At 36.0% G+C, this 19,272-nt stretch overlaps 1 protein-coding gene across 4 annotated transcripts in view; it reads left to right on the top strand.

Annotated features, from left to right (window-relative positions):
- Positions 1-19,242, top strand: part of LOC127839209 (GATOR complex protein MIOS-like) — a 47,599-nt gene extending 28,357 nt beyond the window's left edge. The window contains exons 20-26 of one of the 4 annotated variants that reach the window (XR_008030222.1): positions 544-612; positions 4,762-4,976; positions 7,265-7,306; positions 12,378-12,558; positions 15,044-15,152; positions 15,776-16,043; positions 17,876-19,242. Coding sequence is in view for 1 of the 4 variants with exons in the window: in XM_052367482.1 (XP_052223442.1) it covers positions 544-612; positions 4,762-4,976; positions 7,265-7,306; positions 12,378-12,558; positions 15,044-15,152; positions 15,776-15,963 (804 nt within the window). In the remaining 3 variants the exon portion in view is untranslated. Of the gene's footprint in view, positions 1-543; positions 613-4,761; positions 4,977-7,264; positions 7,307-12,377; positions 12,559-15,043; positions 15,153-15,775; positions 17,402-17,875 lie in introns of those variants that run through there. The other 3 variants (XR_008030223.1, XR_008030224.1, XM_052367482.1) reach the window with 3 other exon arrangements.
- Positions 19,243-19,272: the final 30 nt, after the last annotated feature.

The raw sequence follows: 19,272 nt of genomic DNA, 5'->3' as shown, positions 1-19,272 counted from the left end.
TATGATATCAAGTTGTGCATGACCCATGAACAATTGTTATTATAGTATGCAAAAATTGATTTCCTTTGATTTAATAACTAGGGTTGTTGTCAATAACAGACAAAAGTATGTCCACGTAGAAGTGGCTATTCGGTTATCCCAGGAAAAGTGTTGGTAAACTGACCCCTGTAATTTGAATGAAATAGGGTTGAAAACAACAGCGAAAGAAATAAATTTTATTAAATTCTTTGGATGCATTTCATCTAGACCAAGTTTGATAATCAGCTAAAACATTAAGGCTTTTTATGACTTTTGCAACCCAATTATATAAGCTCTACTTATTTCTTAAGCGGTATATAAATCTTAAGGGGAATACAAAATGCTCATTAAATTAATTTGTTCTCTCTTAGTAAACCAGTTATCTCACACACTAACATTAATTTAATATTTATACTTGTAGTTCTTTTTACTTCTTTAGAGCAGGCAAAACCCTTTTGAAGGCAAGTATTCTAGCAAACTTGACTGCAAATATTGGTGATTCATGGAACACTCACTGTATTTCAGAAAGACGATGTGTGTATGGCTGTGAAGGACAGAGTGGCCTTTGCCTGCCTATATCTGAACAGTTCCAAGGTACTGACAGCAGTTTTATATCAAAGATCAATAAACAAAGAGTCATTTTATTGCAATTTCCTGGCTATTCTAGCCGCCTCTTAGATTTCAGTCAAACTGGATCAACGGATCATCAATAAAGCGGTTAATATCTGCATTTATCTTCGGAACACCTGTTGATTGACCTTTAACTCTTTCAGTGCTGGAACCGAATTTTGAAGGCCTTTGCAAACAGTTTGGATCCAGATGAGATGCCACAGAATGTGGCGTCTCATCAGGATCCAAACTGTTTGCTATTCTGATAGTATTCGTTGAAAAAAAAGAAGAAAATGCTAATTTTAGAAATTCAGCAGACGACATTTTAGCAGTCACCAAATTTCCCAGCATGCAAAGGGTTAATATACTTAAAATTTATGTAAAAAGCATGATATACTGTGAAACCATTATTATTCGTCAGGCATTAAATTGTGTCTATTTTGTCAGTGGACCGAGTGACGAATGTAAGATTCTAACAAATAATTATGTCCAATGTTAAAACAAAAACTGAAAGACTGAATCAAAGACTGAATCACCATAGGCATGACTAATTAAAATTCAACAAAATCTACACATGGGTGCACATTATGCAGTGTGCTTAACTGACATGTGGCATTACTGTAAAACGCGGATGCAGTTAAGCTGTATCAAGTGCGTTGACTTCGTTTAAAAGTAATCATTAGCGCTAATTGTTAACAACTGTATTACTAATGGTGTGTATTTTGTTTTTCAAGTGTGTTGACTAATTGGCAATTGGCTTCGTTGTTTCAAACGCTCGTTAACGGTTATTCGGTCCCTCTAATCCACTTAACATAACAATGAACATATCAATGGAATAAAAGAATAAGGGCACATTACTATCACCTGATAACAAAAAACTATTTCATTGGCATGTTACAAACAGGACTCCTACCTTTTACCCAGCACGATTTGTCGCAACCGCGAATCTGCGGTTATCGCGGACATGTATTACAAACAAAACGGATGTTGACTGACGTATTTATTTTTTTTAGAAAGTGGCAAATTTAAGTGCTGACAAAATAGTATTTTTTTTATATGAAGAAATTTTATGCTGACGAAAATAAATGGTTTCATAGTAAACTGTTTAATATTACATTATAATTTGTGTATGTTTATAGTATTTTCATCAGTATATGGTGATTTATATAAACAATAATCATAATAGCGGGCTGCAATATAACACGAGATCTCGAGAAGTTATTTATTGATAATGATGATAAGAAAAGATAAGCTAACGAGAATTATCATCACAAACAGAGCCTCCTAGAAGCAAGAAACAGTAACGCATAGGGGGTCTTGCATGAGGCTATGATAACAATTACCGAATTCGACGTTTAAAACCTGTTTTGTTTTAGCTTGGTATCATTAAAAGCCTAAGGCATACTCAGGGGTTTACACACCAGCTGGACAGAATGTAAACACACGGTTAAGAACTTTATTTTTTTTTTAAATATATAAAGTTATTGAAATACATTTGCAACAATCTTTAATGCATAAAAGACTGTTTTTTTTGCAGTTTATGCCAATATCTTTAGGTTGTTTTTTTTGCAGTTTATGCCAATATCTTTAGGTATAAGAATCTTTGAATACATCTGAAATTGGTGACAAAATTTCACGTTATGTGAAGCATAACCGTGCAGTACACAAGGAATTTTTAAACAAGAACACAGGCTTATAAAATAAAGTAATTCTTATGCATTTCACATTGCCATAAGCAGCGTTATAATCTGTATTTTAATCACTCATTGAAATTCTTAAGAAAAATTGTTTTTAAAAGTTATTTAAAATAAGCACCACTTACCGATGTGTTTACATCCATTGATGTTTAATTGGGAACCCCACAAAGTCGTATGATCCTGCACCGTGAGACTACTTTTAACGAGCAATCTTGACTGTATCGTGTTAATAGTAGTACTTGTGTTATTAGAGAGTTTTGAAACAGTGCCCAGAGAATGGTGGGGATCCAAACATGGGCCTCCAGATGTCTTGGTGGCCACTATATCCAGTACGCATGTCAAACCCTAAGACCATCATATACTTAATTAAAATATTTGTATGATTCGGTATGGACTTTTTTACCAACTTGTAGAAGTACTTTTAATTTATATCTGCCTTACTTAAGTAGAAGATTTTCTTTCAAATGTGAATATTTTTATGAGAATATTCAAACATGTACTTGTACTTATTCCATTTACTGCCCCATTCGACTTGCTTAATAGTCTATGCAAACAATTCAAGCAGAAAGTTTTTTTATAATTTAAATTGTGTTTCCTTAACAAGTTAACAAGGAAATTAAACCATAAATATTAAATGAAGCATATTTAATTTTAGACTTTTTATACGCCCGTCTATGACGGGACGTATTATGGTATACCCCGCGTCCGTCCGTCCGTCTGTTAATGTCGTACGCTACGTCAAATATCCTTTGACAGATTTTCTTCAAATTTTAACACAATCTTAATATTGATAAACCCTGATCCCCTTTCGTTTTTGACGGAATTCTGAATTGTCGTTCCAGAGTTATGGGACTTTGTTCGTCAAAATTTCGTGATTTCATTGAATGTCCTACTGTAGCTATATAAAAATGTTAAAGTTGTTATAACTTTGGTATGCTTGGACCTAGAGTCTTGAAACTTGACATGAAGGTTGGCCAGAACTAGTAAGTAACCACTGGACATTTCAAGGTCATTCATTTGAAGGTCAAGGTCACTGTGACCTTGAATGTAAAAATGTTAAAGTTGTTATAACTTTGGTATGCTTGGACCTAGAGTCTTGAAACTTGACATGAAGGTTGGCCAGAACTAGTAAGTAACCCCTGGACATTTCAAGGTCATTCATTTGAAGGTCAAGGTCACTGTGACCTTGAATGTAAAAATGTTAAAGTTCTTATTTCATGTTATAACTTTGGTATGCTTGTACCTAGAGTCTTCAAACTTGAAATAAAGATTGGCCAGTACTAGAAGATGACCACTGGTCATTTCAATGTCATTCATTTGAAGGTCAAGGTCACTGTGACCTTAAATGTTAAAATTGTTATAACTTTGGTATGCTTGGACATAGAGTCTTCAAACTTGACATGAAGGTTTGCAAGCACACTTAGATGACCACTGGTCATTTCAAGGTCATTCATTCTAAGGTCAAGGTCACACAAGGTCACTGTGACCTTAAATGTTAAAATGTTAAAATTGTTATAACTTTGGTATGCTTGGACATAGAGTCTTCAAACTTGACATGAAGGTTTGCAAGCACACTTAGATGACCACTGGTCATTTCAAGGTCATTCATTCTAAGGTCAAGGTCACTGTGACCTTAAATGTTATTGTTGTTCATGTATCCTACCGTAGCTCAAATATCCCCCGATGGATTTTTTATACGCCCGTCTATGACGGGACGTATTATGGTATACCCCGCGTCCGTCTGTCCGTCCGTCCGTCCGTCCGTCCGTCCGTCCGTCCGTCTGTTAATGTCGTACGCTACGTCAAATATCCTTTGACAGATTTTCTTCAAATTTTATTGATAAACCCTGATCCCCTTTCGTTTTTGACGGAATTCTGAATTGTCGTTCCAGAGTTATGGGACTTTGTTCGTCAAAATTTCGTGATTTCATTGAATGTCCTACTGTAGCTCAAATATCCTTCGATGGATTTTTTTCAAATTTCAACACAATCTTAATATTGATAAACCCTGATCCCCTTTCGTTTTTGACGGAATTCTGAATTGTCGTTCCAGAGTTATGGGACTTTGTTCGTCAAAATTTCGTGATTTCATTGAATGTCCTACTGTAGCTCAAATATCCTTCGATGGATTTTTTTCAAATTTCAACACAATCTTAATATTGATAAACCCTGATCCCCTTTCGTTTTTGACGGAATTCTGAATTGTCGTTCCAGAGTTATGGGACTTTGTTCGTCAAAATTTCGTGATTTCCATGCTCATGTACTTATAAAATAAACCATGTATTCAAATACAAATAAACTGAAGTAAAAAAATGATTCAAAGGGTTATTTATTACCTTACTACTTCATTGGCGAACGACGGGCGTATCATGCGCTCATGGCGCAGCTTTTATTAAAAATTAAGTCTATCTGTTCATTATATATTGTATTTTTCCAGTTACTGACTTATTTGACGGAACTCTGCAAGAATCTGAAGCAGAAGGGCGATTTGGACGGCATACTATTAACTGGTTTAACCAATGAGGAGGGACTAGAATTGCTAGGGAATTATGTAGACCTGACCAGCGATATACAAACGGCAGCTTTGGCGGTCATGTACAGTTCACCTAGCGATCTATCTCGGAATGAGCAGGTCTTGAATTGGATTGAGGGGTACGTGAACATTTACATTTTAAGAGTGAAGTGATTATAACAATTGTGTACTGTTAAATGAAGTTGAGTGACAGGTTTCTTGTTTATAGACAAGTTGCAGGTATTACCAACCACTTAAGCAATGCAAACATGCCACTTGACTTTTGATGATTGTTTGAAGAAGTTGAACTAAAGAAATTGACATTTCAGGGTCATACTGGCGTATCTAAGTCTATTTGATTTTTATACCCTCCTTCGAAGAAGAGGGGGTATATTGTTTTGCACATGTCGGTCGGTCGGTCCGTCCGTCCACCAGATGGTTTCCGGATGATACCTCAAGAAAGCTTAGGCCTAGGATCATGAAACTTCATAGGTACATTGATCATGACTGGCAGATAACCCCTATTGATTTTCAGGTCACTAGATCAAAGGTCAAGGTCACAGTGATTGGAAATAGTAAAATGGTTTCCGGATGATAACTCAAGAATGCTTAGGCCTATGATCATGAAACTTCATAGGTAAATTGATCATGACTGGCAGATGACCCCTATTGATTTTCGGGTCACTAGGTCAAAGGTCAAGGTCACAGTGACTCGAAATAGTAAAATGGTTTCCGGATGATAACTCAAGAATGTTTACGCCTAGGATCATGAAACTTCATAGGTACATTGATCATAACTGGCAGATGACCCCTATTGATTTTCAGGTCATTAGGTCAAAGGTCAAGGTCACAGTGACTCGAAACAGTAAAAATGGTTTCCGGATGATAACTCAAGAGTTCTTACGCCTAGGATCATGAAACTCCATAGGTACATTGATCATGACTGGCAGATGACCCCTATTGATTTTCAGGTCACTAGTTCAAAGGTCAAGGTCACAGTGACTCCAATTAGTAAAATGGTTTCCGGATGATAACTCAACAGTGCTTACGCCTAGGATCATGAAACTCCATAGGTACATTGATCATGACTGGCAGATGACCCCTATTGATTTTCAGGACACTAGGTCAAAGGTCAAGGTCACAGTTACTCGAAACAGTAACATTTTTTCCGGATGATAACTCAAGAATGCTTACGCCTAGGAGCATGAAACTTCATAGGTACATTGATTATGACTGGCAGATGACCCCTATTGATTTTCAGGTCACTAGGTTAAAGGTTAAGGTCACAGTGACAAAAAATGTATTCACACAATGGCTGATACTACAACTGACAGCCCATATGGGGGGCATGCATGTTTTACAAACAGCCCTTGTTAGTTAGAGTATTAATGCTTAAGAACCAACATTTTTGTATACCGGTAAGTAAAACTATGTTGGTAATTATAAGACCAATCTTTATGTATTATTTAACATGTAATTATTTATTTGTAAAAATATGTTCATACCTAAAAACAGCCATATTTTTTTCCTTTAAACTTTATTTCATTAGAAAATGTTAACATATCTTGACAACATGTTTTTTGTGTGTGTGAAACAGCAAAATTAAAACATATAAAGCAAAATAATGCTGACCGTTCATGAACACATTAAATAATTCATATAAACACATCAACAGTACTTGCACTATAATGGCAGGCCTTTAATGCTTATATACTTATCACAGTGTGTTTTTTTTTCACCGTTTTGGGAAGGGGCCGGGTCCCTTTGGTTTGAGAAAATGTGCGGCGTTTTGACTAACTATGGGAAATTAGTATTGTTGTTGTTTTGCTAAAATGCTTCAAAGCTGAGAATAAAAGTGTTTTATATTTGCTAAGGTTGAGCTTATATGGATGGGAGTTGAACAAAATATTGAGATCTAAAAAAAGAAAAAGAATTATTTTTTTTGGGGGGGGGGGAAACCTTCCATTGGGAATTTTTAGCTCCCATTTGGGAAAAATATATACTATTTTCCATTGGGAATGGGGCCGATTACCGGACCCAATTTTGAAGGGAAAGAAAACACCTTCTTAGTAGGAAAAAATGTGATATAGTGACATTCCATTGCTATATTTCAGTTAATCAGCGTCATATGGTACACATTATGACTGGAAAAATGATTGGAAATTTCTTTGCTATACAAATTTGTTTCCACCTTTCATATTATAGGGACTTATAAATGTCTTTCTTTAAAATTCGTTTTCACCCTTCAAACTGAGTGACTTGCAATAACCCCCCTCATCTTTTTGGCAACTGAATTTGTCTTTCTATCATTGTGTTTCTATCATTGTACCATACTTTGTATGCTTTTGAACTGTAAATGATTGTCTAACTACAACAAATTAACTTTTTAGTTTTCACTTATTATAAATTGTGTGGTTGTGGTTTTCAGCTACAGAGATTTGCTCAACCAATGGAAAATGTGGCATCACAGGTAAGCTCATTCATATAATGGGCCTCGTTATGAAAAAACTGGGCTTAACGCATGTGCATTAAGTGTCGTCCTAGATTGGACTGTGCATTCTACAAAGGCTAATAAGGAACGATACTTTCTTCTTTTATGGAATTGTTTATTAAAATTAAATCTTTTTGGAAACAATTATCCAGTGTAGGCGGAAGGTGTCACCACTTGCAAGCCAGTGCAAACTGCACAGGCTAGCTGGTAGGACACATAGCGCACGTGCTGAAGCTGAGTATTCCTATAACATGGCTCAAATAACTAGTAATTTATTCGGATTTTGTTATTACTTAATTTTAACTAATTAACTGTGTATAAACTTAATACACGTCAACAATTTAATGGATAATTGTGTTTGTCTTAGGACAATGATTTATGTTTTTGGGCATTCAATAGCCGACAAAAAATTATCATACCATCTTTTTTCTATTTTTTGTAATTATTGTTTTTTTGCGTCTAAATATTTAGATGAGAGTCTCCAAAATAATGAATCAAAGTCTTTCTTAAAACACAGCGTCTGCAATTTTATCATAAACAACACTCAAATGATTTTTCATGTGTCATGAAGGTGTCCAAAAACATAGAATAGGTATGGTATTAATTATGCCTGGCCATAGGCAGAGGGATATTGTTTTGGCGTTGTCCGTCCGTCCTTCCGTCCGTCTTTCCGTCTGTTTGTCCTTCCGGAGCCATATCTTGGAAGTGCTTTGGCGGATTTCATTGAAACTTGGTATGATTATTTATATGGATAATAGGATGATGCATGCCAAATTTTCATTGTAAACCATCTGATAATAACAGAGTTATGGCCCTTTGTATCGTGAAAAAATGCTTTTTAGTGTCAAATATAACACTTTTGTGTCCAGAAGCATATTGGCGGGGGATATCAATTCAACGAATTTGCTTGTTATTTTTATGTCATGGGGCAACATTTAATAGATATAGGATCTGGCACGAGTTGTCATATCATACCATATTTTATTAAACCAGTTCAGGAATTTTGTTAGTAAGTGAGCCTTTGGCGAGCTTTCTAACGAATTTCTTGGACGAGTTTAATAAAATATGGTATAAAATGACGAGTGTCAGATCTTTTTAGCTCACCTGATTGCTCAGGTGAGCTTTTGTGACCGGTCTTTGTCTGTCGTACATTTATTGTTTGATCTTCATGAAACTTGGTCAGAAGCTTCGTCCCAATAAAATCTCGGTCGAGTTTGAAACTGGGTCGTGCTGGGTCAAAAACTAGGTCACTAGGTCAAAAAAAAAGGAAAAAACTTGTGAAAACTGTAAAGTCACATTTCATGCCCAATCTTCATGTTACTTTGTCAAAATGTTTGTCTTAATGATATGTTGGTTGAGTTCAAAAGTGGTTCCGGTCCGTTGAAAAACATGGCCGCCAGTGGGTGGGTCAGGTTCCTTATTTGGCTATAGAGAAACCTTGTTAACATCTGGAAGTCACATTTTTGGCCTAATCATCATGAAAGTTGGTCAAAACATTGGTTTTATTGATTTCTCTGACGAGTTCAAAAATGGTCCAGATCTGTGAAAAACATGGCCGCCAGTGGGCGGGGCATTTTTCTCTATATGTATATAGTAACAACATGTCAACACTCTAAAAGTCACATTTTTGGCCCAATTTTCATGAAATTTTGTTAGAACTTTTGTTTCCTAGATACATGAGTTAAGTTTGAAAATGGTTCTGGTCCGTTGAAAAACATGGTTGCCAGGGGGACGGCGCAGTTTTCCTTATTATGCCCCCCTTCAAAGAAGAGGGGGTATATTGCTTTACTCATGTCGCTCGGTCTGTCGGTTGGTCGGTCAGTCGGTCTGTCTGTCTGTCAGTCCGTCCACCAGGTGGTTGTCAGACGATAACTCAAGAACGTTTGGGCCTAGGATCATGAAACTTCATAGGTATATTGATCATGACTTGCAGATGACCCCTATTGATTTTGAGGTCACTATGTCAAAGGTCAAGGTCACGGTGACCAGAAATAGTAAAATGGTTTTTGAATGATAACTCAAGAACGCATACGCCTAGGATCATGAAACTTCATGGGTAGATTGATCATGACTTGCAGATGACCCCTATTGATTTTGAGGTCACTAGGTCAAAGGTCAAGGTCACGGTGACCCGAAATAGTAAAATGGTTTCCGGATGATAACTCAAGAACGCATATGCCTAGGATCATGAAACTACATGGGTAGATTGATCATGACTCGCAGATGACCCCTATTGATTTTGAGGTCACTAGGTCAAAGGTCAAGGTCACGGTGACCCGAAATAGTAAAATGGTTTTCAGATGATAAGTCAAGAACGCATACGCCTAGGATCATGAAACTTCATAGGTAGATTGATCATGACTTGCAGATGACCCCTATTGATTTTGAGATCACAAGGTCAAAGGTCAAGGTCACGGTGACCCGAAATAGTAAAATGATTTTCGGATGATAACTCGAGAACGCTTTTGCCTAGGAACATGTAACTTCATAGGTACATTGATCGTGACCCGCAGATGACCTCTATTGATTTTCAGGTCACTAGGTCAAAGGTCAAGGTCACAGTGACAAAAATCGTATTCACACAATGGCTGCCACTACAACGGACAGCCCATATGGGGGGCATGCATGTTTTACAAACAGCCCTTGTATTTATATAGTAAAAAGGCTTGTAAACAATCATGAATTAAGGTCATGTAGCATGCGAGACAACTCTTCTAAATATTGTATTTAAGTTTACAGTAGTTACTCCCCTTTGATTATTAATGTTTTCATAATAATACAGTGTAGATTTGTGTATCATTTATGTGTTAATTGTTATTCGAGGTTGGATGTTTTGTTTAGCTCACCATATTGCTCAGGGGAGCTTTTGTGACTGGTGTTTGTCCGTCGTCCGTCTGTCCGTCGTCTGTCCGTCCACATTTGTTCATAAACACTCTAGAGGCCACATTTATTGTCTGATCTTCATGAAACATGGTCAGAAGATTTGTCCCAATGATATCTCGATTGAGTTCGAAACAGGGTCATGCTGGGTCAAAAACTAGTTCACTAGGTCAAAAAAAAAGAAGAAAAAGCTTGTAAACACTGTAGAAGTTACATTTAATGCCCAATCTTCATGTAACTTTGTCTAAATGTCTGTCTTAATGATATGTTGGTTGAGTTCAAAAGTGGTTCCAATCTGTTGAAAAACATGGCCGCCAGTTGGCGGGGCAGTTTTCCTTACATGGCTATAGAGAAACCTAGTAAACACTCTAGAAGTCACAATTTTGGCCCAATCATCATGAAAGTTAATCAAAACATTGGTTTTATTGATATGTTGGACGAGTTCGAAAATGGTCCAGATGGTTGAAAAAACATGGCCGCCAGTGGGCGGGTCATTTTTCTCTGTATGTATATAGTGAACACATGTGAACACTCTAGAAGTCACATTTTTTGCCCAATTTTCATGAAATTTGGTCAAAACATTTGTTTCCTTGATACGAGAGTTGAGTTGGAAAATGGTTCCGGTCAGTTGAATTACATGTCTGCCGGGGGGGGGGGGGGGGCAGTTTTCTTATATTTATATAGTAAAAAAAAGCTTGTGAACACTCTAGAAGTCACATTTTTTGACCAATCATCACAAAACTGGGTGAAAAGATTGGTTTTATATATATCTCAGATGAGTTTGCAAATGGTCCTGATGGGTCAATAAACATGGCTGCCAAGGGGGTGGGGCTGTTTTCCTTATCTGACTATATAGAGAGAAACCTTGTGATCGAACACTATGGAAGTCACATATTTTGCCTAATCATCATGAAACTTAGTCAATACATTGGTTTTATTGATTTCTTGGACAAGTTGGAAAATGGCTCAGATCGGTGAAACACACTTTTTAGCTCACCTGATTGCTCAGGTGAGGTTTTAGGATTGGTCTTTGTCTGCTGTCCGTCCATCTACATTTGGTTTGTAAACACTCTAGCATTCACATTTCTCAAGCATTCTTTATTAAAGTTGCTGAAAGATCTTGGTCAAGTTTGATGATAGGTCACCATTTCAAATCTTACAAAAACAAAAACACTCCCTACGCCAGAGTTTTGGTTCAATAATGATGAAACTTGACCAGGATGTTTGTTTGGTCAATATCTAGGTCAAGTTTTACATAAGGTAAAGATTGAATGAACTGACTCCTCTCAGGTGAGCGAACTAGGGCCATCTTGGCCCTCTTGTTTATCATATGCTTTTACATGAGCAAATTAAATAAATATTTACGCAAACATAATGATAAATCCCCAATGTTGTTTACATTTCCTGATGTCATTTGACGTTGCAATGTCATTTCAGTAAAATAACAAAATGCCATTGGTCAATCGAACGAAAATAAGCCAATGAAAACGCTTAAAAAGTATGTTACAAATGTGTAAGTTAAAAATATTCGTAATGGTTATATTACATGGGAAACAGGGTATGGCATGTGATAAATAGATACAGTACTTATTGTTTGTATGTCATAGGGCAAACTTTTATGAATAGATAAAGTACTTAGTATTTATATGTCATAGGACAAAGTTTGATTAATAGATATGTAGCAGGGTTCGGTATAAGAAGAACTATACTGTCTAGCTATATAAGCTAGGTTTTAAATCGACATGGTAGAGTGTTTGCCATGCAACAAGATGTCACGAGTACAATCCCCATTGTTGGTGGGGATTTTTGTGGCTGGGTTACAGATACAATACATATTATTTGTATGTCATTGAACATATTTTAATGAATTGATTTTAAAGGTATTATTTGCATGTCATACAGTACGTATTATTTGTTTGTTATTGGACCAAGACATTTGATTAATACAGTACATTTGGCACTTATTATTTGTTTCTCAAAGGGCTAAATTTAATTAATAGATAAAGTACTTATTATGTGTATGTCATAGGGCTAAGTTTAATGAATAGATACTGTACTTATTATTTTTATGACATAGGGCAAAGTTTGATGAATAAATACAGCACATATTTGTAAGTTAAAGAGCAAAGTCTTGTGAAAAGATTCTAAACTTATTATTTGTATGTCATAGGGCGAAGTTTGACATTATTCAACACGCCATAGCCAACGATCAGAACAGGGTTCAAGGGCAGTGCTTTGTGAGCTGCAACTACTGTGGGAAGTCGATAGCATGTAACCGGATCGTTGCGTCACGGTTGCGATCCAGCACTAGCTCTTACAATACCAACCAACCTCCCGGAAACAAACCAAAGGTTAGTTGTATGGTTTTGGCTACCCTTTCACTCATAAGAAGCAAAGGGAAAATGGCTTTTGCAACCAGCATAAAACCAGAACAGGTTTTATGCTGTTTGCGCTCATCAGTAACTAGACTACAGGTTGGAAATGAAGCTTTTAAAACTTGAATTTAGTGAGAAAGGTTTTTAAATTAATGTCACTTTCTAAGGGACTGCAAATATGTCAAAATACGTATCTAAGTGGTAAAGGGTTGCATGTCATCTCACCATATGTGCCTTGATCTGGGAAAACAGGGCTTAATACATGTGCTAAATTGTCAGCCCACATTAGCCTGTGCAAACTACACAGGCTAATCAGGGAAGACACTTTCTGCCTAGTTTGGATTTTCGTTAAGATGTGTCTGCCATTAAATGCAAACAATTCAGTTAAAGAGGAAAGTGTTGTCCCTGATTAGCCTGTGCGGACTGCACAGGCTAATCTTGGAGGACACTTTAGGCGCATGCATTTAGCCCAGTTTTCCCATGGCTCATATGTATCACACTACTTTGGAATGTTCCCCCTAGAACTTTATCTCCGACTCTTCCAATTGCAATGGAGCCACCATAACCATCTATTACTCTTCTGCGTCTTTGAAATTGACGGGACTCTTGCCTTCAATTATTGACACCAATATGATTACAGGGGTGTGATTTCTTTTCCTTTCAGATAATTTCTTCCCTTTCAATCTCCAACTTATTTTACAAAAAATTATTAAATTTCATGGAACTATATACAGGCCTTTTCCGCTCCATTTTGGGAAAACGCAGCACAGGAATTTTGGGAATTTCGCATCGTGAAAAAACCCATTTTTGGAAAAAAATTATTCCCAAAACTGGGAAAAATAATCGCATATAAATAGTGTTTCTTATATTTCAAATAAGCTGTTAACTGGTAAATAACAACTATTTTGATAACATATTATTATCTAATTGTGGGGAAAGGGCCTTGCCTTTTTGAGGGGAAAAAAATCGCGAGATACGCCGGATTTGGGGGAAAATAAGGAAAGTCTTACATAATCAATTTAACATATTTTACTCTTTTTAAAACAAATTCAAGGCAACAGATAATTTAATTATGGAATATTTTTTTTATTTTCTACACTGGATCAGGTTAACTTATATATATATAAAGGTTTAAAAAAAACAAAAAAAATTATTATTATTTATTTTTATTGAATTTGGATTTTATTTTTCAATTGGGAAAAAACGACCAGATTTGCATTGGAAATGGGGCTGATATTCGGGCCCGTGGCATAGGGCGGAAAAGGCCTGATATACACATTAAGTGTTCAATGGAACCCTGTTAGGGGTTAGGGCTTTTTCCTCCCCTGAGGTGAATCACAATACTCGAAGATACTACTTAACCCTTTCCCACTCAGAAGCAAAGTGAAAATGGCTATATGCATGCAAACAGCATAAAACCAGAACAGCCTGCAAGTAAATCGCTGTCTGTTCAGGTTGTATGCTGTTTGCTGCTCATCAGTATCTAAGGGTTGCGAATGAAGCCTTTAAAACTTTAATTTAGTAATAGGGTATTTAGTTAAATTCAACTTTTAAAGGGACTACAAATGTGTCAAAATACCTATCTAAGTGGTATAGGGTTATTATAGCGTATTGTCCTACTAGTAAATGAGCATCCTTTTGGACAAACTGGGCTCTATACATGCGCGTAAAGTGTTATCCCAGATGAGCCTGCTCATTCTGCAGAGGCTTATCAGGGACAACGCTTCCTGCTGTTAACAAAAGTCTCTTCTCAGCAAAAATCCAGTTTGGACGGTAAGTGTTGTCATGGATCAGCCTGTGCAGACTTCACAGGCTAATCTGGGAGAACACTTTATGCACATGAATGAACCCCAGTGTTCCCTGAACGAGGCTCTACTAGAAAGTTAATGAAGCGGATTGTTACCATAGGCGGAGGGATATTGTTGTTGTCCGTCCGTCCGTCCTTCCGTCCGTCCAGCACTTTTGTGTCCGGAGCCATATCTTGGAAGTGCTTTGGCGGATTTCATTGAAACTTAGTAAAAGTATATGTATGGATAAGAGGATGATGCACGCAAAATGGCATTGTACAGTGTACACCATCTGTTAATAATGGAGTTTTGGCCCTTTGTATCTTGAAAAAATGCTTTTTTGTGTCCGGAGCCATATCTTGGAAGTGCTTTTGCGGATTTCATTGAAACTTGGTATGAGTATGTATATGGATAAGAGGATGATGCACCCCTAATGGCATTGTACACCATCAGATAATAATGGAGTTATGGTCCTTTGTATCTTAAAAAAAGCTTATGTGTGTGTCCGGAGCCATATCTTGGAAGTGCTTTGGCAGATTTCATTGAAACTTGGTATGAGTATATATATGGATAAGAGGATGATGCACGTAGGCGTTGTCTATCCGTCCAGAAAACTTTTGTGTCCAGAAGTATATTGGCGGGAGATATCAATTCAACTAATTTGCTTGTTTCAGAACACAATATGCCCAGGCTGCCGGAAGCCTCTTCCACGCTGCGCACTCTGTCTAACCAATCTGGGAACACCGTCTGGGTCAAACCTCCATCTTCAGGAAGAGAAGTCAGGTGAGTTTAAACCCTTGGGCCCACACCATCTGGGTCAAACCTCCATCTTCAGGAAGAGAAGTCAGGTGGGTATCAAACCCTTGGGCCCACACTCACAATGCCCAGAAGAGAAACCATAAATTTTTGCTGAAGTTATAATAATATCCACAGAAACAAATCTGGTATGGTAGCCATGAAAGGTAGTGGCAAATATTAAGTTTTGTTGTGTGTCATGTTTACTCCCCTATTTTAATTTAAAGGAACTTTTCTTAATTTCTTTGATGTTTAAAATTCGTGGGAAAATGATCCTTAGTTAGCATGAACTTATAGAAAACCATCATTTTTACTATATTTATTGAATGAAGTTGTTCAAACAACACAAAAAATGTAGCATGGAGATATGGAAGGTTTATGTCATTGAACATCCTTATTAAAAAGGGAAATAACTTGTTTCGTTTCATAAAGTAAGTAAACAAAAAATATTAAGTTTCACTGCCCAACCTATCCTATATCTTTTGGAAATGTAAGGGGAAACAAGCAAGTATTCAATTTTATTTGTTATGTTCTCAATTGTATTATTCAGGTTCTCAATTTTATATTACATGTTCTCAATGTTATATTACAGGTTCTCAATTTTATTTCAGAATATGAAGTCAAGCTATCATCATTTGATAACTGGTTTGCCTGGTGCCAGACGTGTCGTCATGGCGGCCATTCTGGCCACATTACTGACTGGTTCAGAGACCACAAAGAGTGCCCAGTGACTGGTTGCCAATGTCACTGCATGACTCTTGACCCAAATAGTCAATTAGTGGCTGATAACTCTGTATGATGTGGAAATTCAGTAAAGTGAAGGACGAGTGGATTGTCAGGCCTACTGCAGGGCGAGTGGCTCTGAAGAAAAATCAAGGCCTGAATAGTTAATGACGGTATTATGCAGGAATTGGATAGCATTACCCTAACAGTCAATTGATGGCAGATGACATTTTTATAATGCGGGAATTTATTTTTCCTTACCTGAATTGTCTGCCATTGGACGCTGCAATTTGATAATCTGGTAATTAAAATCAGTTAATTGCCTTATTAGATTGTATAATGCTGTTTGTCAGTGCATATGGTCTCAGCCTAGGGACTGAGAGGTCACGGGTTTGATCCCTTCAGTGGGAGCGTTCTTAAGATCTCCCCCATAGACACCAAGTACTGGTTCTAACCAGAAAAGGGACTCTAGATCATTTCAATAAGCCTGAAGCTTTCGATGCAATCATGCTAAAATAAATAGATTTATAATAAATTTATAATTATATTATAATAATATATAGTCAGTTAGCGGCCAATCACACTTAGTGATTCAGTATTCCGATTCATGTCATAATAATAAAAAACTATGAGATTTACATGATATTAATGAAATGATAAACATTGGTTTGCATTTATTTTTTCAAAGTGTGCTACAAAATTTAAAGAAAAAAATAACAGACTTTTTGTGTCACTAAGGTTTGGTGAAAACTTGCCAATCTTTTCAAATTGATGCCATGTACTTTTTTGATTATGAAAACTGTTTCTTTTTCTGGCTCCTGCTTCAATAGATAATGATAGATCTCACCATTTCAGTCTGTGCAAGTGATTTCCAGTTCATTCAATGAAGGTTGTTTTGTTTCTTGTGTGTGTGGGTGATAAATCAATTAATTATTTTTTATGCTGAAAAGTTATCTTTAAAACGGAGACGTCTTCTAATAATGCTGGAACTATTTGTGTTTCGCACGAATTCAGCTTACTATATTAACATACTGTCCATTTATCAAGGTACTGTGATTTGAATTCAAAATTATTTTTAAATCCTTTTTCGTTCACATCATTGGAAATGTATTTTCTGTTGTGTTACATTTCTGATCAACAGGTTAACATTATGTTACAGACAACTTGTGCGATTTGTGTTTTTTTTTACAATTTATAGGTGCAGTAATGTAGTGTTACACTGAAAGATAATTATGCTAGGCAAAGCTTTTTATTTAAAAAAAAAATCGCTTGTGTAATGTGACTTTTATATGACACACCATTTTGTTAAATACTTTGTTGTTAAATTCCTTAAATCTTAGAGGTAATTTGTTTAACGCAAGTTTAAATATAAATAGGGTATTTATTTGCTAACAATTGCTGAATGTGAGTATTTCACATTTTTGTTACTATTTTGTTGAGGTTTGTTTCATTTTAGCTACATGTTTATATGTTTATGTATGCCACAATGTATACATGTGTTATTTAATGGCTGTAAAACTGTTGTTTGAATACTTGTCAATAAAAGTAATAACAAATAGTATTTTGTTTCACTGAATCTTGTTTTATTATGTCATGTCCACAGACATGTCAGCAAAATCATAAATGTAAAAATAATGACATAAAAAAATATTACATTAAATTGTATTCTAGTATTGCACTTATATTGTTTAACACAAAATCAGAAAAACTGAACAGTTCTTGCTGTAAGTCAAGCTATCATCATTTGATAACTGGTTTGCCTGGTGCCAGACGTGTCGTCATGGCGGCCATTCTGGCCACATTACTGACTGGTTCAGAGACCACAAAGAGTGCCCAGTAACTGGTTGCCAATGTCACTGCATGACTCTTGACCCAAATAGTCAATTAGTGGCCGATAACTCTGTATGATGTGTGAATTCAGTAAAGTGAAGGACGAGTGGATTGTCAGGCCTACTGCAGGGTGAGTGGCTCTGAAGAAAAATCAAGACCTGAATAGTTAATAACGGTATTATGCAGGAATTGGATAGCATTACCCTAACAGTCAGTTGATGGCAGATGATATTTTTATAATGCTGGAATTTATTTTTCCTTACCTGAATTGTCTGCCATTGGATGCTGCAATTTGATAATCTGGTAATTAAAATCAGTTAATTGCCTTATTAGATTGTATAATGCTGTTTGTCAGTGCATATGGTCTCAGCCTAGGGACTGAGAGGTCACGGGTTTGATCCCTTCAGTGGGAGCGTTCTTAAGATCTCCCCCATAGACACCAAGTACTGGTTCTAACCAGAAAAGGGACTCTAGATCATTTCAATAAGCCTGAAGCTTTCGATGCAATCATGCTAAAATAAATAGATTTATAATAAATTTATAATTATATTATAATAATATATAGTCAGTTAGCGGCCAATCACACTTAGTGATTCAGTATTCCGATTCATGTAATAATAATAAAAAACTATGAGATTTACACGATATTAATGAAAAATGATAAACATTGGTTTGCATTTATTTTTCCAAAGTGTGCTACAAAATTTAAAGAAAAAAATAACAGACTTTTTGTGTCACTAAGGTTTGGTGAAAACTTGCCAATCTTTTCAAATTGATGCCATGTACTTTTTTGATTATGAAAACTGTTTCTTTGTCTGGCTCCTGCTTCAATAGATAATGATAGATCTCACCATTTCAGTCTGTGCAAGTGATTTCCAGTTCATTCAATGAAGGTTGTTTCGTTTCTTATGTGTGTGGGTGATAAATCAATTAATTATTTTTTATGCTGAAAAGTTATCTTTAAAACGGAGATGTCTTCTGTTAATGCTGGAACTATTTGTGTTTCGCACGAATTCAGCTTACTAGATTAACATACTGTCCATTTATCAAGGTACTGTGATTTGAATTAAAAATTATTTTTAAATCCTTTATCGTTCACATCATTGGAAATGTATTTTCTCTTGTGTTACATTTCTGATCAACAGGTTTACATTATGTTACAGACAACTTGTGTGATTTGTGTTGTTTTTTTACTATTTATAGGTGCAGTAATGTAGTGTTACACTGAAAGATAATTATGCTAGGCAAAGCTTTTTTATTTAAAAAAAAAAATCGCTTGTGTAATGTGACTTTTATTTGACACACCATTTTGTTAAATACTTTGTAGTTAAATTCCTTAAATCTTGGAGGATTTTTTTTTAACGCAAGTTTAAATATAAAAAGGGTATTTATTTGCTAACAAGTGCTAAATGTGAGCATTTCACATTTTTGTTACTATTTTGTTGAGGTTTGTTTCATTATAGCTACATGTTTATGTATGCCACAATGTATACATGTGTTATTTAATGGCTGTAAAACTGTTGTTTGAATACTTGTCAATAAAAGTAATAACAAA

The sequence above is a fragment of the Dreissena polymorpha genome, chromosome 7 (genome assembly GCF_020536995.1).
Source record: "Dreissena polymorpha isolate Duluth1 chromosome 7, UMN_Dpol_1.0, whole genome shotgun sequence".
NCBI lineage: Eukaryota > Metazoa > Mollusca > Bivalvia > Myida > Dreissenidae > Dreissena > Dreissena polymorpha.
This window is presented reverse-complemented; position numbering and strand designations above follow the sequence as displayed.